The sequence below is a fragment of the Triticum aestivum genome, chromosome 6D (genome assembly GCF_018294505.1).
Source record: "Triticum aestivum cultivar Chinese Spring chromosome 6D, IWGSC CS RefSeq v2.1, whole genome shotgun sequence".
Classification (NCBI taxonomy): domain Eukaryota; kingdom Viridiplantae; phylum Streptophyta; class Magnoliopsida; order Poales; family Poaceae; genus Triticum; species Triticum aestivum.
The window spans coordinates 472583509-472609851 of NC_057811.1; the positions used below are offsets into that span (position 1 = coordinate 472583509).

At 46.5% G+C, this 26343-nt stretch overlaps 3 protein-coding genes across 3 annotated transcripts; 2 read left to right on the forward strand and 1 right to left on the reverse strand.

Moving 5' to 3' along the window:
* The first annotated feature begins 2166 nt into the window (after positions 1-2166).
* Positions 2167-3071, forward strand: LOC123146017 (auxin-responsive protein IAA9). Its single transcript, XM_044565581.1, has 2 exons — positions 2167-2749; positions 2871-3071. The coding sequence occupies exons 1-2, from the start codon at positions 2274-2276 to the stop codon at positions 2911-2913; spliced, it is 519 nt and encodes a 172-aa protein (XP_044421516.1). The 5' UTR covers positions 2167-2273; the 3' UTR covers positions 2914-3071.
* A 15618-nt stretch (positions 3072-18689) lies between these two features.
* LOC123146016 (proliferating cell nuclear antigen) lies at positions 18690-20620 on the forward strand. Its single transcript, XM_044565579.1, has 4 exons — positions 18690-19111; positions 19214-19366; positions 19464-19561; positions 20230-20620. Exons 1-4 carry the CDS (start codon positions 18793-18795, stop codon positions 20449-20451), a joined length of 792 nt encoding a protein of 263 aa, XP_044421514.1. The 5' UTR covers positions 18690-18792; the 3' UTR covers positions 20452-20620.
* Positions 20621-21413: 793 nt separating this feature from the next.
* On the reverse strand, positions 21414-26343 carry LOC123146018 (eukaryotic translation initiation factor 5A-5). The gene is made up of 7 exons (XM_044565582.1): positions 26073-26343; positions 25659-25923; positions 24228-25043; positions 22754-22870; positions 22619-22675; positions 22453-22527; positions 21414-21773 (listed from the first exon to the last, which is right to left on the reverse strand). Exons 3-7 carry the CDS (start codon positions 24348-24350, stop codon positions 21672-21674), a joined length of 474 nt encoding a protein of 157 aa, XP_044421517.1. The 5' UTR covers positions 24351-25043; positions 25659-25923; positions 26073-26343; the 3' UTR covers positions 21414-21671.

Consider the following 26343-nt stretch of genomic DNA (forward strand, 5'->3'; position numbering starts at 1 on the left):
GACAATGCAAAATGAGTCTACCACGTCGGCCTAATAGGCAGACCCAGGTGTCAGAATCAGGGTCTAAAGTTGTAAACATGCTCTGTGCTCGGTCAATGCATGCATTATGTGAAAATTTGGTGTTGTCAATGATGTCTCTGGTATAATTTTTGTGATATGGTGGCAAACAGCTAATGACGTTGCAGTCGTGGAGGGTTATGCTTTTTTACTAGTTTTTCATAGACCGTGCTGTTTTTATGAGCACGCGGAGGCGCAGCAGTGATTTGTTGGTCTGTTTTGCCTTGACTTTCTCTGCTTGCCACGTAGCTCGGTGATCACCACCCACCAGTGCCACACGCCTGAACACCGACCGCCGCCGCGCTCCACACTCCACGGTGACCAGACCAGCCGATGCCCACGGCCGCGAGGCGGAGCATCTTGGCTGCCGCTCGTGCGCTCTGACCTCACAGCGTCACACCTCGCCCGCCACCCAGCTCAAGGTTCTACAGCAAGGATCACTGCACTGCACTGCAGTGGTTAACTTTCACCAGCGGCTGCTTCAGATCGGTGCCAAGTTTGCAGCGGTAACTGAGATCAACACCCGGTTTTGACACAGCCAAAGAGACCTAGTTACTAAGTACTCTCTCCGTCCGAAAATACTTGTCATCAAAATGGATGTATCTAAAACTAAAATACGTCTAGATACATCCATTTTTATCATTTTGATGACAAGTATTTCCGGACGGAAGGAATACTTAATTACGGCAGGTTTTAGGGGGATTAAAGAAGTCACGCCGAGCGTTAGTGGACGGATGAAATAAGAAAATGTCGTTGGAGAAAGAGATCTTTGTTTGTTGATGAGGCAAGGCACATAGGCAGTGGATGGCGACGAATATCTCGTGCGCTTAAACTATGTCCCATTGCGTACTGTCGTTGTGACGAGTTAGCCATGCCCCATAGGCCACTGCAACGTGGCTGCCGAGTGAACATACAGAGCTTCGGGGTGTGATGTGCCTTTTCGTCTTTTGAACTACGTTCAGGCCTGCCTCCCCTTTTGAACTACGGGGCACATTCTCACTCACACATTTGAGGTGTGTGGCAGCACCGCAGCAGATGAGCAGCACAGCAAGCGGGTCGGATAGCTTGGAACGGAGGCTTTGCACCTAAGCCGATCGCGCAGGAAACAGGACCCCGGCCAGTAGCCACGGATCCGCAATGCGTGCATCAGTGCATGGCATGGGCAACCAGCACCCGGAACCGGGAAGGAGCAGAGTAGCAGCGGTCTGTTCGCCATCGACAGGAGACGCCCACCGCCACAGGCCAGTAGGGGCTAATTTTGGTGTTTCGACCCATTAGCGAAAGTTGAGCCAGATCCGACCCTGGAGATGCTAATTTTTAAGGTCTAATCCTTTTCCAACCGCCAGGGTCGATGGTTGTAGGGCATACCAGCTTACCGCCAAGGCCCGTCGCGGTAGGCAACTTATTCACATCAGCGCGGTGCAGCCCTACTGCCAAACAAAATGTTGATAGTCTGTGCAACCCTACCGCCGAGGTGCCCAGCGGTAGGTGGGTACCAGCATTGTATTTGATACTTAGACATGTTTTGCGGTAAGGCGTGCAACCATACCGTGAAGGGCCTCGACGATAGGCAGTTATACCCTACCGACATCGACCCCGACAGTAAAAAAAAGAGTCAGATCTTAAAAAATATCAGAGTCAAATCTGGCATAACTTTCGCAAAATGATTAAAACACCGAATTTAGCCGCCGGGAGGCCACATGCGTGGCGCCTTCCACGGTGACCAACCGATCGATGCGCACACGCCCACTCTGACCTGCCACTCAGGGCTCAAAATGATCGGCCGATCACTGGCTCACCTGGGGAATAGAGAGGAGAAGAAATCAAGCGAGCGAGATCGCTGCCGGTTTCATGCACGTAATTGGCCAACCATGAGGACACGGGAGATTGATTAGTTCAAAGCGGCGGGCGCGCGTGTCGGTATGCCACGGGAACCCCAAGCACAGCCGCGGACTCCCTCTCACTCACTCGCCCGACAACGGGCCGGCAGACAGACAGGCTGCCCGCCTCACCCCCGACACCCTGTCCCCCTCCCGCCGATTCTCGCCGATCCCGCCGATGGTGCGTGTATATATATGCCCAGTCCCACCCGCCGGCCGGCATCTCATTCCCTCCCACCACGACTCCATCAACCAACCAATCCAGAGTTATTCTGCCTTTGCAAGAATCGCAGCTGACAACTACTCAGCTCTAGCTGTGGCCGGGATCGACGCGGCATGGAGCTGGAGCTCGGGCTGGCGCCGCCGACCAACACCGGCCGCCCCCTCGGCGGAGGGAAGAGGGGCTTCGGGGACGCGTTCGGGGAGGACGAGGAGCAGCGCAGGACGTCGACCACGACGCTGCCGCTCTTCGACGACGGCAGCAGCAGCAGCAGCTGCGACAGCGGCAGCGGCGGCGGAGTTGGGGGGATGAACAAGAAGGCGCTGGTGGGGTGGCCGCCGGTGAGCTCCGCGCGCAGCAGGGCGTGCGGCAGGCACGTCAAGGTGTGGAAGGAGGGCGCGGCCATCGGGCGGAAGGTGTACCTGCCCTTCCACGGCTCCTACGCCGACCTCCTCGCCACGCTCGCCCGCATGTTCCCCGACCCCGCCGGTGACCGGGCGGCGGGCTGCCCTCACGCCAAAAGCGGCGAGATGGTGGTCACCTACGAGGACGCCGACGGCGACTGGATGCTGGTCGGCGACGTGCCGTGGGAGTAAGTTCATCATCATCTCCATCTCCCATCTCCATTTCAAAGAAAACAAAATCCTACATGCCTCCCTGAGTGTTATAACTGAATGACTGACATCCTGCTGTGATGGTGTCTTTTTCTGCAGGGATTTCGCGCGCTCGGTGAAACGCCTCAAGATTTTGCTCTGAAGAAACAAACAGAATGGCACTCCTAGATTTTGAGAAATGTTTTCCCTTTCTCTTCTGTGAGATTTCAGCTATGATGCATCCTCACTGGCTGCTCATGTTGTAGACATCTTGTAACACTATAAATACACTTATAATATATACTACTACAACATTTCCTCTATCCTTTCTCCCGTTTTCTCTCCCAAAACGTGTAAACATGTTGCGGCTATATGTATGTTTCTCCTACCAGAATACAGTCTCAGTTGTCACACTGTCTACCCTATGGAAAAGGGCCAATTCAATTCTGTTCTGATTGATTCATGCTCTGTCAGATCAGATCCTTTTTTATTTCATTCGTTCGCGGCTGATTTCTTTTCTCAATGGAATTGGAACCGGACAGGCTCGATTTGTCAAGCCTCAGGGGCCAGCAGTTTTTGCAGGTAAGCAGCTGTTACAGATGCTAACAGAAAATCATACTATTATTATGCTCGGTCAGATTCTGCACGAACACTGGACGTGAATGTGACCTGACGGGGGAATGTTTGCTCGGAAAGGAGGATCGGTGTGGCGTGCTGGCAACCAACTTCGCTTTTTACGTTGTGTTGCGACTTGTGACAGCCTTGGGTTTGGAAGAAAGCTTCAGTCTTCCTGATTTAGATCAACGGTAGTATAGATAGCTAAAGACGGTACGCACCCTTTTGGGATTTTTTTTTTGAAACCCTTTTGGGATTCTTCTTGGTTGGATTGGAAATAGTCCTGCGACATCGCCCCGGTAATCTAGGACTGCAATAGCCAGCGACCGTTCAAGGCCAGGATGGCATTTATGAACAGCGTGGTTGGCAATTTTAGTGTTTCAGAAATGAAATTTTGACAAAAAAACATGCATTTCGTTTATTTTAGTGCATTCATATCTGAAACTGCCACCGTCGGATCTTGATCATGTGGCTATGAGGGGGTTCGCACAGCTTTTCCTCCTGGGGAAGGGGAACGGTCGCCGGGTAACATCAGGGCTAATTAGCCCAATCTACATGGCTTCATCGTGTAAGAAGTGAAAGATCGTGAACCTTTGAAAGACAACGTTTGGATTCTCAAGATCAATCTCGACCACAACACCTCTAAGCAACACCTACGAGAGTTTGCCTCCCTTTGGTTGCTCCTTCGGGATACTCACATTTAGGAGGATGTTGAGGATGACATTCTGTGTAGAACAAGGTGAGTGGGCTTTACTCCTTGGCTTTGGACTACAAAGCACAATTCATAGGGTCCACGAGCACTATCTTGAGGTGCACCATTTGGAATGCTTGGGCTCCACCGGAAGGAAAATTATGTGTTTGGCTTGCTACTCAAGATAGAATTTGGATAGCCCGATCGGTTGGCGATGCGAGGTTGGCAAAATTGTGGTGCTTGCCCTCTATGCCAAAGAGTACGAGAAAGTGGGACTCAATTTTTCCTCAAATGTCGATTCACTATTAGGACTTGGAACTAGCTAGGTTAAAGATTTGAATGCACATGTGTGCCATTACAAATCCACCCCGCCGCCAATCATCTTTGAAGTCATCAAAAAGCAAACTTTTGGGTCATAGCGGGTGCATATAAAATAAGGAATATCATGTCTGGAGAGTAACGACCTTTGTGTAAAAAGGACGATGTGTTAACAAACTCTATTCTTCTTTTTAATTAATGGGTGAGGCAAAAAAGACGGTTTGTACACTAGATGAAAGGAAAATAAATAGACAGAGAGTATCAATAGGTAAAAGAAAAATAAGCAAGCAATCTATTTATGTTTGCATAAAATAAGCAAACACTGGTCTACCTCCCGTGTTTCGGCGTTTTCACCCAGCATTTGATGAATAACCTTCCCAAAGTAAACGTGCACATGTTGTGTATCAGTGCAATAATTTGCTTCCTTATGTTTTGAAAATTGTTGACATAAACAGAAATGGTCGACTAATATGTTTGCGAGTGCATACAAACCCGGCGGAAATAATATCCTTCGTGGCAGCGAGTATTATCAACGAAGATTATGCTATCGAGAGTGACCCCTAAATATTGCTGACGTGAAGCAATTGGTCCGGTGGCATCCGCAGAAATTGACTGCAGTTGAGAAGTCGAAAACGAAGTGAAGACGTAGAATTTATTTTGTTCTTCTTCTTTCTCTTTATTGAGTCATAGGACCACTGTACTACTAGGAGGGGTGTAGTGTTCGAAGATTTGATTCTCTGACAACCTTGTATCATAAGTTTGATAAGTAACATCAACCTTGCACCATAAGGAGTTGGAATCTGTCCCCCGCAAAAAAGGAGGAGTTGGAATGTGAAAAAAGAACATAAGATGACTATGTCTTGTGGCAAAAATAATAATCCAAAATGGCGGGTTTTCCCTAACAACTAAGGAGATCAAGTTTTTTTAGGAATGCTCACCAGATCAAGATGCAAGAATACAAATAACACACAAGGACAAAACAAGACATCACACAGCTCTTCACATCGATTTTCTATGTGTACAACTCTACCAGGTGAAGCTAGTTTATTTGGGACCAAACAAGCCACAAGGGAGCTAAATGGGTTGATCCGCAGCGGTTTTACCTCCTATCCATCTCTAATAGTGATGAATAGGAGCTCCCCGCGTTTGGAAGCTTCTTGGGGGTAAAAGTAGCACCGTCGTCCTGGCGTAGGCAGCCATAGCGGAACCTCCTATTGTAGCTAAAAATTGTCGCTAAGACACGTAGGTTGGCTGACCCACCTAGCACATTGTGCGCTTCCCAATCAATGTCGGGACACATGACTTTTTTTATGATTTCAGTCGGGTTTTTTCCCCTAGGGTTTCAATTGGTTTTTGACCATTTTTAACTCAGGAACAAAATGTTAACACTAGTAAAAAAAGGGACATTTGTCTCAGTTCATAAGGTCCATCTGTTCCGGTTGGGGAACCGGGACTAAAGGGTCGTTACTAATGCCTAGGCCTTTAGTCCCGATTCTTACACGAACCGGGACAGATGAGCCTCCACGTGGCCGGTGCTGCGAGCCCAGGCAGGAGGACCTTTAGTCCCGGTTGGTGGCACCAACCGGGACCAATAGGCATCCACGCGTCAGCTGTTCAGGGGCTAGGGTTTTTGTTTTGTTTTTCTGAAAGAGGGGGGTGGATTTGGGGGTTTTGTATGGTTAATTAAGGTGTTTCATATACTTTGTTAGGTAGCTAATTAATTAATAAAGAGAAGTGTCCTCTCTTATCTCCGTGCTTGGTCGACGCTACGTACTATACGTATAGAGAGGCCCTCGACACGCTAGCTAGTAAGAAAATAAAGGAAACCATTAAGTACAGAAGTTCGTCATGCATACCGAGAGAAGTGATCGACCTCTCCTTCTCCGAGAGATTGGTCGAACAACAAGTTTTCGTATTATCTATCCGACGCTACTGGCTACATACATATACAATATGTAAGATCTCTTACAATCCCCTAGCATTTGAACTCAAGTTCCACATGGTATTCTCCGGCTTTATTGATGACGTGGTCAAGAAAGAATCCCGCCAATTCCTCTTGAATTGCTTTCATGCGATCTTGTGGTAGGAGTTCATTCCGCATCTGCCACGTCTAATTTGAAGAAGGGGGTTAATACATATACATGAATGAAACTCAACAGAAATGATGGTGTAATAAAATGAAATTGTGAATATTATTGCTTACGCACTTCATATTGTCTTTTAGAGTAGCCCCGCTTATCTTTGCAAGTCGCGTTGTAGATGAACTCGCACACGTAGTATCCACAGTAATCATTCCCTTGTTCCTGCCACAAGCACTTTACGAGAAATAGAGGTCAATCAAACTGATAATGAAGCATTATAAATGGCATTGATGAAAGTAGTTAGAATCAACGGGAGATGCGCGCAACTAGCTAGCTAGTAGTACTTACTTTCGGGTATGTATATCGCAGCTCCTTCGGCAGTCTCGGAGCTTCTGCGGTGAACTTTTTCCAAACCCTGCAAGACAAAGAAAATAATTATTACTTGAGATATCAGGAAATGAACAAAAAGTTGCCGATATGGTGCGATAATGATCGATTGAACTTACTTGTTGAGAATTTTAGTCATGTCCGCATAGGTCTCGGGATCTTTTCGTCTCGAGTCTAAGACGGTTACTAGTCCTTGCTCAAGCTTAATCTCTAGGAGAATATAGTGAAGCTGCGCACGCATGCATAACTCATCAATTACATTACTATAACCTCGCTCGAGTAATAAGGGAAACCGAATATGCACACGACAGTAACACTCACTCGAAGTTGTAAGGAAAGAGTATTAAATCCTTGTTTTGATTTATTATCAATGATTTGAGCAAGTTGGCCTCGGCTTCTCTGGCGCTCTTTTTAACTTGAAATTCATCTATGAGATTTGTGTTAATGAACCCAATATCATACATTTCTGCTTTTCTGCACTCGACGATCTTCAATCTGCATAATATAGTGAGGATAATTATAAATACATGCAATGAAAGAGCTGAGATATATATAGAGACTTAATGACAGAAGTAGTACTTACAGACAGTAGCAAGTGACCGTTAATTTATCGAGGGCCTTTTGATTGAAGAACTGGAAGAACTCCTCAAATGGAACATACAACAGATCAATTCCAACGAGGTCGTGCTCCTCTTTAACTCTCAGATACAAAGTATCCGTCCCCCCAGACTCTCTGCAGGTTTTCATGTACCAATCATGGAATCTTCGCATCATCGTTGTTAGAGATTTTTCATCTTTGACGAGAGGCTTCCCGTACTCGTATATGTGTTCGTCCACCTCCAAGAAATCATAATGTACATCGTCGGGCAGGTAATCTCCAAGATTGCTATAACCGGGCACCATCCCCGGATCATTAGCGACGATGTCGCTAGACACATTGAGTGGGGGGCATGATTGGTTCGCTTGTTCGCCGATCTAGGCAATTTTTCCCAGCTGCTCGTCGTTCTTTTAACCTTTGATCACTGACAGTACTTCCCGACCGCTCCGCTTCGAGATATACCTTTTCAGTAACGCGCTCATAGTTGGTTTTCGGCGGAGACTTTGGTGGTTTCCTCAGGGCATCGATAGTGCGCTTTGCTTTCACCGGATCTACCTTCTCCTCCGGAGGTGGATGTCTCTTTGCTTTCACCCCTTCAAAGAAGTCCTTCACTTCTTTTTGCACGATCTTCTTGTTTCTCTTCCACGGTCATCTCGTACGGTAACTTCTCTAGAGGCTTGAGAGGTGGACCGTATCTGTATTGCCTCCCGCCTCTAGCTGTACTACTAGACGCCGGAGCAGATGGAGCGGCTGAAGCTGTCTTCTTTCGTGCTTGCTTACGAGGCAGAGGAGAAGGACTACGACGCGCCGGAGCAGCCGGGGCGGCGACGGGTCTCTTCCGCCCTTGCTGGCGAGGCGGAGAAGGAGGAGGCTGGTGGCTGCTCGGGCGCGCCGGCGCAGGCGGAGTGCCGCCACGCGCCGGAGAAGGAGGCTGAGTGCCTTGATCGTCACTCGCCGGAGGAGGAGGCGGTCGAGGAGGCGGAGTGCCCTGACTCGTCGGAGGAGGAGGCGGAGGCGTATAGTTCGAAAGGTTGATGAGCTCCTTCCGCCATAGGCATGGAGTCTTCAGACAAGAACCCAGCCGAGTCTCCCCGTCACCCGTAGGGTGGTCAAGCTGGAGGTCCTCAAATCCTTCTGTGATTTCATCCACCATCACCCTAGCATATCCTTCTGGAATCGGCCGGCAGTGAAAAGTTGCGCCAGGTTCAGGAGGTGCAACAGAGCCAACAACCGCCTTGACTTTCAATTCCATCCACCGCGTCATAAGGTGACAATGCTGAGACTCCGTGATAGCATCCACAGGGTAGCTACCAGGAGCCGTGAAGACAGGCTCCTGAAGCAGCTCCGTGGAAGCCACGCTGCTTCTCCGCTGAGATGGCGGGGTAGCTTCGGGTGTAGCTTTGGTAGGTCGCATGCTGCGAACTGCGTCTCGTTCCTCTAGCGCTTGTACCCTTGCGTGCAGCGCCTGTAGTTGGGTCAACTCCTTTTTCTTCTTCCTCTCCCGGCGTTTGTAACCGCCTGCGTCGGGAAATCCAGCCTTCCACGAAAGGGAGCCTGGCGTGCCTCGTGTCCGTCCGGGGTGCTCAGGATTCCCGAGGGCCTCTGTGAGCTCGTCGTTCTCTCTGTTCGGAACAAACGTCCCTTGCTGCGCCTTTTCGATATACTCCTGAAGCTTCTCGATGGGTGTGTTCAGCTGCTCGTTGGTCCAAACGCACTTCCCTGTTACAGGGTCCAATTTTCCCCCAACCCCGAAGAACCAAGTCCTGCAACAGTCTGGCCAGCGTCGCGTCTCTGGTTCGATCCCTTTATCAATGAGGTCATTCTCAGCCTTGTCCCACAACGGCCGGGCTTTCAGGTAGCCACCTGACCCCGTGCGATGGTGGTGCTTCTTCTTTGCAGCATTTTTCTTGTTTGCTGCTGACATCTTCGCTGCTCTCTCAGATTTTTTTGGTGACAAATGCGGGCCACTGATCTTTGATCTTCTCAAATCGGCCGATGAATTCTGGAGTCTTGTCTTGGTCGACAAACGATGGTTTCAGCTCATTCTTCCACCTCCTGAATAGCTCAGCCATCTTCTTAAGAGCATAAGCCTTGATCATTGGCTTTTTAACTGGATTCTCCGGATCCTCCTCTGGCGGGAAGGTGAAATTTTCCTGCAGCGCGGTCCAAAGATCAGCTTTCTGCCTATCGCTGACATAAGACACCTGAGAGTCTTTGTCCTTAGGCTTCAACCATTGCTCGATGCTGATCGGGATCATGTCCCTAACTAGAACCCCGCACTGAGCATTTAATTTTTGCTTGGTACGGAGGGGTTCAATCGGTTGGCCAGCGCGATCAATTTCGATGATCGTGTACCTTTCATCCGCGCGCAACTTTCTCTTCGGGCCTCGTCTCGTTACCGAAGTGTTGCTCGATCCGGAGGGCTAGAAAAGAAGAAAAAGAAAAGAGTTAATATGTGTACATACCAAAAACAATTAATGCATCAATTAGCTATAGTCAGCACATGCTTAATTAATATATATACCTGGCCGGACTCCGTTCGGTCACCGGAGCCTTCATCACGGTGTCCTCCCCCCTCCATTCGGTCATCGGAGCCGTCATCATGGTGTCCTTCCCCCTCCATTCGGTCACCGGAGCCGTCATCACGGTGTCCTTCCTCCTCCATTGTTTGATCATCGTCGTAGCCTGCTTCTTCATCCTGTCTTTCCAGACCATCGGTGCATGTGTCGTTGAGAAACGACAAGACGGCATCACTTCCGTGTGCGATTATCTCCCCCAACACCGCTTCTTTTGCTTCGTCTCGGGGGTGCGGATCCATAGTTTCTGCAAATATTTACAATATGGCAATTATTATTCAAACATGACAGATGGATATATTAGTGGCAAACGTTGAACTAGCTAGCTAATCACAATAAGGAATCATATTAGTGGCCTGGCCTCGACGCTTCTCTAGGGTTTGGGGTGGCCTCGGCAACGCTTCAAGGGTTTGGGGTGGCCTCAACAACGCTTCAAGGGTCCGGGGTGGCCTCGACGACAACGCTCTTTTAACTTGGTAAATTTTGGTGGCCTCAAGAGAGTTTGTCGATCGGGTAGGGGCGCGGCGGGAGGGGGTAGGAGACCGACATTGTTTTTTCTAGGGTTTGGGTGTCCTCGAGAGTTTTGGTCGAGCGAGAGGGCCGGGGGGTGCTCCGGACGTCCCCCTCACTTTAACAAAGAACTACCTTAAAAAAAGACTTGCTTTGCCGCGGGTCCTTCTTCATTTTTTTCCTTTGTTTTTTCTTATATGTTTGTTTTCGTTTTCATTCTACATTTTCGTACATATGAAAAAAATAAAGTTTCTATACAAAAGTGCACAATTTTTATGAACAAATTACAACATCTAAATTAACTATACATCTAAATAAATATAACTATACATCTGAAATTTTCCTAATCTTAAAACTAAACTAAACATAAACTAAAATGATCTAAAAACATGTAAAAACATCTAAAAATAGCATATAAAAACATCTAAAAATCTAATAGCTAGCACGGCGCAGGGGCGGAGGGGCCGGCGCCGGCGCCGGCGGGGCAGGGCAGGGGCGCAGGGGCGTGGGACAGGGGAGGGGCGCGGGAGCAGGCTGGTGCTCACAGGGGGCGGCGGGGCACGATGGGCGGCGCGTCGGGGCCGGCAGGGGCGCGAGGGTCGACGCCGTCGTCGGGGCAGAGGGCGTCAGCGGCGGCGGCGGCGACGTTGAGCGGCCTGACGACATCGGTGGCGGCGGCGACGGCGATGTCGAGCAGCCTGACGGCATCGGTGGCGGCGGCGACGGCAAGGTGGAGTAGGGGCGTCGGGCGGCGACGGCGAGGAGGAGCAGGGGCGTCGGGGGAAGAAGTGATGGATTTGGTCGAAACTGCTAAGTGTTTTCTTATATACCCAGGGCATTGGCACCGGTTCGTGGCACCAACCGGGAGCAATGCCCCCTTTAGTCCCGGTTGGTGCCACCAACCGGGACCAAAGTTCTCTTTTCAGCAGCCCAAAGGGCGGGAAGCGGCGGCCTTTGGTACCGGTTGGTGGCACCAACCGGGACTAAAGGGGGGCATTGGTTCCGGTTGGTGCCACGAACCGGTACCAATGCACCACTTTAGTCCCGGTAGGTGCCACCAACCGGGACCAAAGGCCTTGCACAACGGGGTGGTGGTGGGAGTTTAGTCCCACCTTGCTAGTTGAGAGGGGCGCGCAGTGGTTTATAAGCCCCACTGCCGCACCCCTCTCGAGCTCCTCTCCATTGCAGGCTTACGGGCCTAATTGTGACTGCTATGCCTGATGGGCCTACTGGGCCTTCTGCGGGCCTGAATCCTGGCCCATGGATGGGTTTCTAGTCGTATTCACGCGGTGGTGGCCCAGTAGGTGGCAATTTTTTTATTTTTTCCCAGTTTTTTTGTTTTCTTTTTTGCTTTATTTTTTTGTTTTGCTTCTACTTACAACAAAATACTTATTTATTTTATTTTATTTTGTTTCTAATTACTTATTTATTTTATTTTATGATAATTCTTTTTGCTATTAAAGTTTCTAACAAAAAAAGTTCTTTATGAAAATTCTTTTTGCTTTTAATGATTTTGAACAGAAAATACTTTGATAATTTTAGTTGCATCAATTTTATATAATTTTAGTTTCATAAATTTTAGAGGTTGCTTATAATGTTTTGAACAGAAAATACTTTGATAATTTTAGTTTCATAAATTTTATTTATGTTATTAAATTTTATTTTATTTTATTTTGTTTCTACTTATATATTTTATTAAAGTTTATATTATTTTGTTTCAAATTACTTATTTATTTTATTTTATGATAATTCTTTTTGCTATTAAATTTTCATGCATTTACTGATTATTTTGAGCTATAAGACCCTGAAATTGAAAAGCATTTCAAATGAACTCTGAAAAGGTTAAAAGTTGGCATGGTATCATCATTTCACCCACATAGCATGTGCAAGAAAGTAGAGAGTGTTACGGCAAAAACTGGATGCACTTCGTGTACAAAACGGACAATCTCTTTCGAAGTATTAGGGTTTCATACGGAAACTCGTCTGTTATAAAAGGATTTCATTTTTTTTAACTTATTTGAACTCCATAGTTTTTCTATGTTTAAAATGCACCATTCAAAGTCACATCATCAATTTTCAACCTTTTCTGACTTCATTTGTTATATTTCATGCATTTACTGATTTTTTCAGCTATAAGACCCTGAAATCGAAAAGCACTACAAATGAACTCTGAAAAGGTTGAAAGTTGGCATGGTATCATCATTTCACCCACATAGCATGTGCAAGAAAGTAGAGAGGCTTACGGCAAAAACTGGATGCACTTCGTGTATAAAATAGACAATCTCGTTCGAAGTATCAGGGTTCATACGGAAACTCGTCTGTTACAAAGGGATTTCATTTTTTTGAACTTATTTGAACTCCATACTTTTTCTGTGTTCAAAATGCACCATTCAAAGCCACATCATCAATTTTCAACCCTTTCTGACTTCATTTGTTATTTTTCATGCATTTACTGATTTTTTCAGCTATAAGACCCTGAAATTGAAAAGCACTACAAATGAACATGGATAGATAAGTGACCAAATTAATAGTAGTTCATCATCACATTAAAACCAAAGTACATACATAGTTCAAATTGAACAACATATAGCTCTCCAGAGCATCTAGTTAAACCATACATTGAAACTATGTAAAACCTTTCAATGCAACAACAAATGCGATCATAATCACAACTAAGGTAACAATTGATCCAACGGCATAATGATATCAAGCCTCGGTATGAATGGCATATTTTCTAATCTTTCTAATCTTCAACCGCATTGCATCCATCTTGATCTTGTGATCATCGACGACATCCGCAACATGCAACTCCAATATCATCTTCTCCTCCTAATTTTTTTTATTTTTTCCTTCAAGTAATTGTTTTTTTCTTCAACTAAATTTAACCTCTCGATAATAGGGTCGGTTGGAATTTCCGGTTCAACCACCTCCTACATAAATAAAATCTATGTCACGTTGGTCGGCATAAGTGTCATAAACAATAAATGAACCAAATAGTTATAAAAATATAATATATACCACATCCGAATCATAGACAGGACGAGGGCTGACGGGGGCGGATACCAGAACCATCGCACTATATAATAACAAGGAATAATAAAAGTAAGAAAATCAGACAAGTATCTATCTCAAGTAAGAATTTTTTCTTTCAGAAAGAAGATAAGAACAAGAGGCTCACCGCGGTGGTGCCGACGACGAGATCGGCGCGGACAATCGATGGCGGTGAAGACGGGGACGGGACGTGACGGACCGCCAAACCTAGAAAAATCTCGGGGAAAATGGAGCTCAGAGGTCGAGTTTCGAGAGAAGAAATATTAACTAGTATGGCTCGGACATTTTATCGAACACTTCATGTGCATAGGAGGTGAGCTAGAGCATCCAAATGCCCTTCCCTCGCCGGCCAGCAAAAAACAAAGCAGTGTGGAGTGCTCTGCTTGCCGGCGATGGGTTATATATAGGCAAATCATTTGTCCCGGTTCATGGCTGGAATCGGGACCAATGGATGTGGGCCAGGAGCGAGGCCCATTGGTCTCGGTTCATGCCTAGAACCGGGACAAATGGGTCCAGACGAACCGGGACCAAAGCCCACGAGGCCCCGGCCGGCCACCTGGGCTCATGAACCGGGACGAATGCACCCATTGGTCCCGGTTCGTATAAGGACCGGGACTAATGGGCTGGCTAGGCCCGAACAAAAGCCCCTTTTTCTACTAGTGTAAAGAAAATGTTCACGAAATAAAAAATGTTCACATATTTAAAAAATGGTCATGAGTTGATACAACATCCACGTATTATTACAAGTACTCAAGAATAAACAAATATTCAAGTATTTAAATAACATATTCATGTGTTCCAAAAATTCCATTAAAATTTTATTACTTTCCATTCTAAATGAAACTTCATTTTTTAAAATCACGTATTTAGAAAATTTCATTACAAATTATCTTCTGTTTTCAAGAAAATATCATTAAATTTTGAAAATATCCATAAATTCAAGAATTTATAAAGAAAAAGAAAAGGTAAAATAAAGAAAACTATAAGTGGAAAAAAGGAAAAAAAATCATGCCTATAGAAACCCTGAATTCTTTTTAACAAAATCGGCTTTTATCGGTGTCGTAGAAGAGACAAGGCCCAAACAAAAAGCTGGGTGTGCGCGATTTATACACAAAACACTGATATCCTTCCCTACGAGCAAAGAATAACATATTTCGGCCATAGCGGTAGGGCGCGTCTTTTTGTCTTGCTTGTATTGGTAAGCGGGCAGACCTGGTAACATATTCCAGTTCCATTGTTTTTTCTCAACCTAGTTTGTCTTCAGGAAACAAAGCTAGCTGCAGTTGACCCTTTCTTGGCTGCCTTCCTTGGAGGCCAGAGGTTGAAAAGCTTTGCAGAGAAGCCTGCTGATGGTACAACGGGAGGAATCCTTCTTCTATGGAATGAAAATATTGTCGTTGGAACTTTCAGTCTCTTTGTCAGCATCACCCTGATCAATACCACCACCTCCTTTCAGCTGACAACTGTGTATGGACCGACTCGAAGCAACCTGAAAGAAGCCTTTTTCCAAGAACTTGTAAATCTGAAACCACAGCAGGGTACAAGATGGCTGGTCACTGGGGACTTCAACCAAGTATTCCGCGCTAGGGACAAGAACCGCACAAATGTTGACCGTAGCCGCCTTGTGCGCTTCCGAAACACTCTCAACACGTGTGAGCTAAAAGAGATCCATCTTCAGAATAGGAAATTTACTTGGTGCAGTGAGCAGGTCAACCCAACCTTGAGCAAGCTAGATAATTTTTTCTGCAATGAGGATTGGGATGTTGACTTTGGTTCACACATTCTACATGCTCTTTCGTCCTCGCTCTCAGATCATTGCCCACTTCTCCTGGCATGTGATAAGGGACCCAAGCAGCCAAACACTTTCCGTTTTGGAAACTTTTGGATCAAGATGCCTAACTTTAAGAAGACTGTCCAAGATGCCTGGGGTGAAGAAATGACGCACACTGAGCCCTACCAAGTGCTTTTTCACAAGCTAAAAAGAACGAGCCAACGCCTACGGACCTGGAGCAAGGCTATCTTCTCTAACCATAAAGTCCAGCTACATATGGCCCTCAAAATCATCCTCCGGCTTGATGTTGCGCAAGAGCAAAGACAGCTCAGCCCGGGTGAATGGAACCTCAGAAAGGAGCTTAAAAGAAAAGTAGTGGCCTTGGCGGTCCTCGAGCGGGCGAGAAAGAGGCAAAGTTCGCGAATTACTATCCTCAAAGAGGGGGGGGGGTGCAAATACTCGCTTCTTCCACCTTCGAATAAACCATCGCCGCAGGAAGAATTTCATTCACTGTCTTAAACATAACAATGGCTGGGTCACCAATCATGATCACAAGGAAGAGACCATCAAGAGTCACTTCTCGAGGGCCATTGGAAAGGCCCCTCCGCGTTCCAAGGACTTCAACTGGGATTGCATACCGCCGTCGACTAGAGATCTATCAGACTTAGGAGCCTTTTTCACTGAGGAGGAAGTCCGGGCTGCCATCCATGATCTTCCTGGCGATAAAGCTCCGGGACCCGATGGATTCACCGGTGTTTTTTTCAAGGAATGTTGGGACATCATCAATCCAGAGATGTTGAATGCGATCAACAATTTTTCAACTCTGCATGTTTCCAACCTTCACTGGCTAAACTCGGCCAACATTGCGCTCATCCCAAAAAAGATGGGCGGAGGACATATCGGACTTTCACCCCATTAGTCTCATCCATGCGGCTGCAAAGATCATCGCGAAGATGATGGCGACTCGCCTTGCCCCCCACATGTCAGCGCTCGTCTCCAACACGCAAAGTGCATTTATCAAGAAGAGGACCATCCATGATAACTTTATGTACGTTCGCAACTTGGCACACCGTCTCCACCGAAACAAATCTCCAACCTTGCTCTTCAAGTTAGATATCAAAAAAGTGTTTGACTCGGTCAGATGGGACTACTTGATGGACTTGCTGAGACACCATCACTTTCCAAGCTGATTCAGAGATTGGATTTCCGCTCTCCTTTCCACGACCTCATCCAGAGTTCTCCTTCACGGTGTTGCGGGTGATCCAATCAAGCATGGTTGTGGGCTTCGACAAGGGGATCCGCTATCCCCCCTGCTCTTTGTGCTTTCCATTGACCCACTCCACCACATTCTTGCAAAGGCTACAGAACAGGGCAAGCTACATCACCTCAGAGGCCGCCCCATTAGGGCATCTTTGTTTGCGGATGATGCAGCCATCTTTGTTGCACCAATCAAGGAGGACATCCAATTCCTGGCATCCACTCTCAACTCCTTTGGTGATGTTACTGGCTTAGTCACCAACTGCAACAAAAGCCTGGTGGTGCCCATTCGATGTGCCAACATCGATCTTGATGATATCCTCCATGCCTTCCCAGCAGTCCGGACCTCCTTTCCAATGCGATATCTTGGTCTACCACTGTCAATTAAGAGACTCAAGCGAATTCATTTTCAGTTTTTGGAGGATAAGGTGGCTGCCAAACTACCCCCTGGTCGGCCATGCATGTGGCAACACCAGGGCGCATTGTTTTGGTCAAAGCAGTCCTCACGGCCATTGCTATATACCACCTCACACCTCTTGACCTCCCGGTTGAAGTTAGGAAAAAGATTGATAGTCTGAGGCGCGGCTATCTATGGGCGGGTTGCGATACGGTGACGGGAGGCAAATGTAAAGTTAACTGGAACCTTGTGTGCAAGCCCAAGATCTATGGGGGGCTGGGTGTGTTAGACTTGGAAAAGTTTGCTTCTGCTCTGCGTCTTCGTTGGCTTTGGTTCGAATGAGCTGATCCGCCAAAAACTTGGGCTGGGATGGGTATGCCATGTACGGATAGTGATAAAGATCTTTTCGCGGCGGCCACAAGGGTGTGCATCGGTGATGGTAAGACAACAAAATTCTGGGAATCCTCTTGGCTAGATGATCTTAGGCCCAGAGACATAACACCTAAGATTTTTGAGATATCAAAAAGGAAGGCATGTGTGGTTAGTAAGGCGCTGGACAATCACTCTTGGATTCACCAGATTAACACCCAACAAGGGCTCACCTTGACGCATATCCAACAATTTGCTAAACTTTGGGAGATGCTCGCTGGTGTTACTCTCAGAAATGATATGCAAGACACTATATCATGGAAATTCACTACAAATGGGGAGTACTCGGCGTCAACGGCATATTTGGCACAATTTGCAGACCTAACATACAACACCAACAATGCCACAATCTGGAAGATGTGGGCCCCTTCGAAGTGCAAATTCTTTGCCTGGTTAGTGCTGCAAAACCGTGTTTGGACAGTTGCGTGGACGGGTAGCAAGGGTGATGGTGGCGATGGATCGAATGCGGGAAGTGGAGGACGACGCGGGAGGAGGGTGCCTTTTTTTGGTGGACTTGGTCAATTTGAAGGTATTTGGCGTGGGTTTGTTCTGTCAGATCCAACATGACAGACTCTTCTGGGTGAGCCAAGGCCTCCCATATCTGCCCCTGATATGAGTTGAGCTCCAGGGGTTCCGGATAGCGCAAACGTATAGGATTGTTTTGAGGAGGCCGGGTGTAGATGCTCTTACTAGTCTGATTTTCATTCAACTCCGGGCTGTAAATCGTTTGGCCAATTTTTCCCTTTTGTCGGAAAAAGGATAGCCAAAAACAAAACAAATCAAATGCACTTTTGCTTGTTTACTCAAAACGCGTTGAGCACTGTAGATCATGCAATTGGTATATGTTTAAAAAGAAGAGTACTACCGCCGGTTCAAAATAAGTGTCATAGTTTTAAACAAGGGCCGGTCTAAAATTATGCGACCATATGGGGCCGAGGGAGGGAGTAATCGATATACACTTTGAAAAATGTCATGACACACAGACCGGGGCACTTTTGCTGCAACAATTTGTCCGACTTTTCCTTTTGCCATGCTTCGATATTTCGGAAAACCTATAAAACGAAATCGAAACCCAAAACCGATGGAGGGAAGCCCACCCACGCAGCGAGCGAGATGGCGGGAAAGCGAAACCCCTCCTCCCACCGACACGTGGGGCCCACAGCCTCCCGCGGGCCCACCCGCCAGGCCAACCTTCCGGTGGAAGGAGGCGCGAGCGGGAAAATATATATCGCGGCGCGCGCCCGATTTCTCCCTCCCATTCATTCCCCCGCCCCGCGCCCCCCAAACTCTTCCCCACCCCGCATCCCCTCGATCCCGCCGCCGCCGCCGCCGTCCCCCGCCGTCCCCCGCCGGACGCGAAGATGCTGGAGCTGCGGCTGGTGCAGGGGAGCCTGCTGAAGAAGGTGCTGGAGGCGATCAAGGAGCTGGTGACGGACGCCAACTTCGACTGCTCCGGGACCGGCTTCTCGCTGCAGGCCATGGACTCCTCCCACGTCGCGCTCGTCGCCCTCCTCCTCCGCTCCGAGGGCTTCGAGCACTACCGCTGCGACCGCAACCTCTCCATGGGCATGAACCTCGGCAACATGGCCAAGATGCTCCGCTGCGCCGGCAACGACGACATCATCACCATCAAGGCCGACGACGGCTCCGACACCGTCACCTTCATGTTCGAGTCGCCCAGTGAGCAAATCCCCCCTCGATCTCGTCGTTCCTTCTCCTAGTTGCGGATGTCGTCGATGGTGACCGTGGTTTTGGTCTCTGGATCGATGGGTGGATGAACAGATCAGGATAAGATCGCGGACTTCGAGATGAAGCTCATGGACATCGACAGCGAGCACCTCGGGATCCCCGACTCCGAGTACCAGGCCATCGTCCGCATGCCGTCCTCTGAGTTCTCCAGGATCTGCAAGGATCTCAGCAGCATCGGCGACACTGGTATGCTCGTCTCCATCTACTGTAATTTTTGTTCTGCTGCACTTTTCATCTCTGTTCCTCGCTTGTCTGACGGCGGCTTCTGTTCTGTGCGTTGCAGTTATTATCTCTGTCACCAAGGAAGGTGTCAAGTTCTCCACTGCTGGAGACATTGGAACTGCAAACATCGTCTGCAGGCAGAACACTACTGTTGACAAGGTATCTTGTATTTCTTCTCCCCTGCTTAGTAGTATGAATCAATTTCCTCCAGGCATTTAGACAGTGTGATTTCTTAGATATACTGCATAGTGAAAGTTAAGAACCCCAACTGAATTGTTCTCAACCTGATTGTTTACTGGTTACCCAGTTTTTATATCTGGACGATTTGATAGTTATGTTGATGTTGTCGTTTATTCATGGTAGATTGGCCCAAAAAATGTCTTATCTGCAGTTCATAGATGCACACTGCCCTACTAGTATTTGTTTACAGAACCTAAAGTGATGATGTACAGCTAGTTATAATTATATTTGCTTCCAAATGTTAAGCTGCCGTTACATCTTTTCTGAGATGATATTTATCAGGACACAAACTAATCTTGATGAACCCTGTACTCGTTAGTGCTTTGAGCTGGTGAACCTCACAACTGAAGTAATCGTTGCAAGTGTAAACTATCAGAGTACCATTTAGATATCGCTGTTGAGATGGTCAGTGACACCAGTGAACAGAAAGTAGATTTATAGTCAGCACGAGGCCTGTGTGGAGCATCCAGCTCACATATATTTCACACTTGCAAAATTTACTTCAGTTTGAGGACTGGTTTTCATATTGGGGTACCATTTTGCTAATGTATCAGTATGATAGCTAAAGATTGTTTTGTCTGATGCAGCCTGAGCAATCAACCATCATAGAGATGCAAGAGCCGGTGTCACTCACCTTTGCTCTGAGGTACATGAACTCCTTCACCAAGGCAAGCCCACTGTCGGACCAAGTCACCATCAGCCTCTCATCTGAGCTGCCGGTGGTTGTCGAGTACAAGATTGGAGAGATGGGATACATCAGGTTTTATCTGGCGCCCAAGATCGAAGAGGATGAGGAAATGAAGGCATGATTGTGTTTCAAGGATATGCTTATCTTGCCTACTTTCCCTAGTTGTTTAAATTGCCGTTTGCGTAACTATTGTTTCTAAGCAAAAAGGATGTTATGCTTGTTTTAGCTACTCTTGTATCTGGATTTTCAGTGATGAATGTTAGATTAGTGAATTATGCCTGTCTATGTTACACCAGTGCTGTCATGGTTAGATTTAGCATTTTTCCCTGTCTGGGATTTGTGGCGCTGTTTGGATACAAGAAGCCATAATTTCCAGCTGCTTGTACTGATTGTTCTTTCAGAAGTGGCAATCCATCTCTTATCAGTTTTGTTAGTGTGCCAATTCAGTGGCAAGCCATAATTTCCAGCTGCTTGAACTGATTGTTCTTTCAGAATTTCGCATATATGCCATGGTTAGTCCTATAACTAAACCCTGTGAATGTGCCAATTCAGTTTACGGGGCTGTGAAACGAACTACGCAGTCTGAAAATAGCACAATACTTTCATCAACGGAGTTTCAAGTTTTCATTGGTTAGTTGCTGACAGTATGACTTAGATGCTACTTGTACTAGTGATCACCATTTGCTTTACTTCACTAGTGTCATGGACTGCTGCCAAAATGAAGCAACCCAATGGGCAGATCTTCTAGAAACATACTGCACATCCGCAAATTAAAACATAACATTCATTATTAATGTTCCAATTTTCCATAGATTGGATGCTGACAGTCAAGAAATTGCTACTCTCGCCATGACACGGTGACCCATGCCCTTAGCACTTCATATTCACAGGAACAACATTTCTTGATGTCACCAAAGTGCAGTCTGACTAACTCAAAGTTGCTCCATATAATTTCAAGTAATTCTTAGAAGATGCAGTCATGATTTTTTGAAATAAAAACCGAAAACAGATCTGCTCAATACGGCATCCTGAAACCGGTCCAGTTTCGAAATTGTTACGGGGCAAAACGAGCAAAACTTGAGGTGGGGTAGAGAATGCACAGATATATCTCAAAAATCAGATAGGGTAGGCAACACCAGTAGGCAACAGGTGCCAATAAACCCCTGGACCGGAGGCAGAGGAGGATGTTTTAGGATACAGTGAGCTGCCAATTTAGGACCACAGATCAAGGAAACCCAGACAACTTATTTTTGTGATACATATACTTAGTGGCTGTGACTGTTGTCAGGGAGCCTTTGTCCCTTCCCTTGACACCCAAATCGACGGCCATCAGGGCACGGTTTACTTCGGGCCGATGTCCTTGAGACCACATATCTGCTCTTCTCCCATGGCGGACATGACTGACACCATTAGGTCCTTCCCTTCGGCAAAGCCATCCTTGATCTGCACCAATGGGGGAATGTAATATCAGAGCTGATGGCGTACGGAAGAAAATGGTTCGGTACACCTAATAATAAACACACAACAGCAAGAGTCGCTCTAAACAGCCCATTGTGGTGATTGCATTGGCTTTTTATTCATGGGACTGGTTTCAGAACACCTAACAATAATACGCCCACTACAGAAGTCGCCGAAATCTAGCACGTAGAGTTGGTGATTTATTAAACAAACAAGGAATTGCTAAGCTATAGTTGTTAAACACAATATCTTGTGTAGCGTGACAGCCTAGGAGAGGTTGCAATCTTGTGCGGCATAGTTAGGTAGTTAGATGGATAACTCAACTATGTAACCATAAACCCTTATCTCTATCTTTCTTCTCCCTCAAGTTGTAATCTCCCAACTGTATGCGCTATCCAGGGAGGTCCCCCCCTGCCTATAAACATGCACCGCGTCCCCTCACGATGAGGTAAGACGCTTTCGCCTAACGCACAATAGTACCAAGAAAAAACAACTTAACAGTCAACTTATATGGTAAGCTACCAATTCAAACTGCAAGAGTGTACTGAACAAATAGCTTGCAGGTTAGTCGGCACTCTTATAAATAAATAAAAGTCCAGAAGGCATCTCAGACCTATTCCGTCTGCAAGCAAGAATGTGCACGGATTATATGGTTCATACAAACCTGGCAAAGAAGGGCATCATCAGTTGGGAGCTTGAGGTCATCTTTGGTGTTACCATTGTCAGTCAGCAGACTCACCTGAAAGAAATGTTGACTTCTCAAGGTAAACACACATCCAACAAAAAGATGATGAATATATAGGAGACATTAATAAAATAATACAACTTACATATCCATCATCAGTTATATCAATGAGCTGGTAATCAGTGCGATACACATGAGGAACCTGTAAAGATAACAAAATTCATATTTCGGTATCAACAAAAGCCATTTTAATAGAAAAAAGTCCAAGAAATGTACTGACATAACAGTTGTCAGAAGACGACACACTATATTCAAATTTCTCGGCGGTGAAGATGTCAATGGCAACAAAGTGGCAGCTGCCATAATCTCCAGTTTCAGATGTTGAAACCTCAACAACCTGCACATTTGTTTCAAATCCATGCCATTAGAAATCTGAAGAACAACAAAAAACCGTTAGGGTAAGAATGAATGAAGATGTTAATCTTAAATATATAAAAGTATTAAAATCTGGAATGACTGAAGAAATTCATTGGTATTTTGAGTGTCAACTACATACCGAATGCGTACAGACCTACAACAACATGACAAATGCACCGTTGGTAGCATTGGTGAATTGATTATGTACTGAAACAGGAGGCAGCAAAAAGCAAGTACCAAAAAATGGCAGGTATAAAACATACAAGAAAATAAGTAACCCAATCCAGACTTCACATATTTGGTCTCTGTACTTCAGCCACCACTGAAAATCGGTGATACTGGTTTTCAAATCACAACGCTGAATCAGTTTACCCCCAGCTATGTACCTCACCCGGTAAAAAGTACGAAAGATGTAGACAGATTTGCAATCGTGCTGTCCAACTAGTCTTGGGCATATCTCGGGCCGGGCCAAAAAAAGCCTGGTGCTAAAAACACAGGCCCGAGCCTGGCCCGATCATCGGGCCTACTAAATCGAGCCCGAGCCCAAGAAAGCCCGACACAGCCTGGCCGGCCCGGCCCAACTACAGCTAAAATCGTGTTTTCTGCAAGCTTGAGCCCGGCCTGATATGCCTGCCGGGCCCAATTTCCAGGCCCGAGCCCGGCTCAATCTGCCCGTCAGTCTTAATTTCTAGGCCCGAGCCCGGCCCAATGGCACACTCGGGCTCAGCCCGGCCCGGGATTTTCTGGACGGGTCGGGTCGGGCCTCCGGGCCGGGCTGCCCATGGCCAACAAATAAAACAATACATGCCGATAAGAAGCATAAAGGCATGGACTTTTTTTTATTGTATGGACCTTTTTATTGAATATTGAATATGGAGTTCTTTATTGAATATGGCCATTTTCTTGAATACGGATATTTTATTCAACACCTTCGTGAATGAGGTTGCTACAAACCAGTTACCGTTTTCCGTCATGGGAGACTGCGCAATTCAAACAAATAGGATTCCGATTCAGGTAAAATAGACGAATAAGAAGTCTTAAATTCAAGAAAGATCATTACTGGACTGGGATTTTTTTTCTTTCGTCAGGAAAATCTAATAATTCTAACTAACCGTGGAAGTAGAGTCGATAGATCTAAACCAATCTATACTGCTAATCTGACGACGCACAAACACCAACATAAACTGAAAAATCGAAATGACGCGCATACACGGCTAACTCGTACCTCTAACTTGGCCTACAGATGCAACATTTACCACAGCAACATCCAACACTACTACTCATAATAAGCACAGAAGAACATCACGAACCAATCGTGACAGGTTGTATATATATACCTTGCAGGGGCGGTTGTCGATGACGATGTACCCGTTCCTCCGGATGGTGCCGGCCTTCTGCGTGTAGGTCTTCGACGCACCCGCGTCGGCCCTCGACTCGAAATGATGTTCCTCGTCCGACATCTCCCCTCCTCGGATCAGGAACTGTAAAATCTCTACAAATTCCAACAAATACGAGACAGGATTGGAGCAACGGAGGAATCACTTCACTTGGTGCACAAGAGAACCGCAAACCCTGCCAACTTCTTAAGCTTTGCTCTCTAGCTTAGCTACATAGTCAAGCGGTATTGATGCCATGCACTGTTCCAACCTCCATCATAGGTACTGCTCCAACTTCCATCCAGACCGGTCCCGCCTGCCATTCTCAGCCAACAGCAATAGAACCTACTGCTTCCTTCATGGATGAGTGTTGAGTGATGTGATAATGGGTCCTTCCAGCCTGCCCTAGCTGATGGTTTGGCCGTCACATTCATTTATCCATTCGTTTTCCATCACATTGGTCACACACACCGTGATGCACGTGTATGGGTAGACTTGACTATGTGTGTGTGCAATAAGCACCCGGGTAGTAGTTAGTAAATGTGTATATAAATTATGCAATACAGTGAGAGTGTCCATTTTACTGGCATGGGAAAAAATTCAAGCTCCCTTGGAGGTATATATATATTTTGAAATGACAGAATGATGATCTAAACGATCTTGTATTAGTTTACAGAGGGAGTAGAACAGTATATGCAACACGCACGTTGCACGCCTCTTGTTCTTCGTATGCAAAGGATATGTACCTCCTTGGATCCATCGATCGTCATCATCGGACTGAAAGTGAGGAAACAATGAAGCACACAAAGAATTATCAAGAGGAATAAATTGAACGGCATGTAGAATCACAGAATAAACTTCGTCAGTGTCATCTTAACCAGGTCATACTGTCTCCTCATTAGATTTTTTTTTGGGTACGACTTTGTTGTTATTGTGAGTATTGGTAGTTTAAGTAGTATGATATATTATCTCAAAATGTCTTCCCTGCAGTTCATAGATAACACTTCTTATTTAAAAAAGAAGAAGAAGATAACACTTCTATTGTTGTTCCCTCCCCCACCCTAATTAACAACGCAATTTGCAGTTATATTTTGCTTGCAAAGGTTAAGTACCTGAAAGTGCCACCCAAACCGCTGTAACAAAGCTCAACTGGAATAACATTTGGAAGCGTAACACCATCTCCATATAAGTCTCAAGCTGAATATATAATTTTTTACTTGGTTTGTTAGTTTTTTCAGTGTGACTATCTATCTCATAATTTCAAGTGCCCCCCTTTAATCTGTTCAGTTTTCATATCGGAGTACCATTTTAGGGACATGTGTCAGTATGATAGTTAGTCATTCTCGTGTATCAATGCAGCCTGAAAGAGATGCAAGAGCTAGTGTCACTCACCGTTGCTGTGAGATACATGAACCCCGTTTGCTTAGCTTCTTGTCTGGCACCAGAGATCGAAGAGCTCGAGGATATGAAGCCACGATTGCGCCTCATGGATATGCTTATGTTGCCTACTTTGACAGGTCTCTGTTGACAGCTCGTGAATCCATGGATTTGCAGCGGTGAATGTTCGTAGATTAGTAAATCGTGTCTGTCCATGTCACTGCTGTTTTTCGTTCCTTCAGTTCGGTTGTTTGATGCTTGTGGACGGCGGAGTTCGGACCTATGGTTCAGGATAAGAAAGAAGTCACAAATCCATGGTACTTCAAATGTAGTAATTGCCTCTGCTGCCTGAATTCCTAAAGACCTAAGCATATACTGAAGCATCTGAAGTGTGGGAAACCGTCGTAAGCATCTACTGAAGTCACATACCTCCGTTGGTCGCCGCCGGCGAGCGGCGTGCTTCAAACAACAATGGATGCTTGCGGGAACTGATGATTGAACGGTGCCTCGGCGGATCAGCCTCACGGAACAGCCGCAGCGCTGCCTCGCATCTCGCCGCCGGTCGGAAGCCTCCCGGCGTGGTCGATGGGACCGCGCGGCCGCATCTCCACCCTCGCCTCGCCGCCGTCTCGCTCTTTTTTTTTTCTGGGGGAGCAGAGCAGGCGGAAGGACCGGTCGCCTCAGGGGAGCTCGCAGTGGG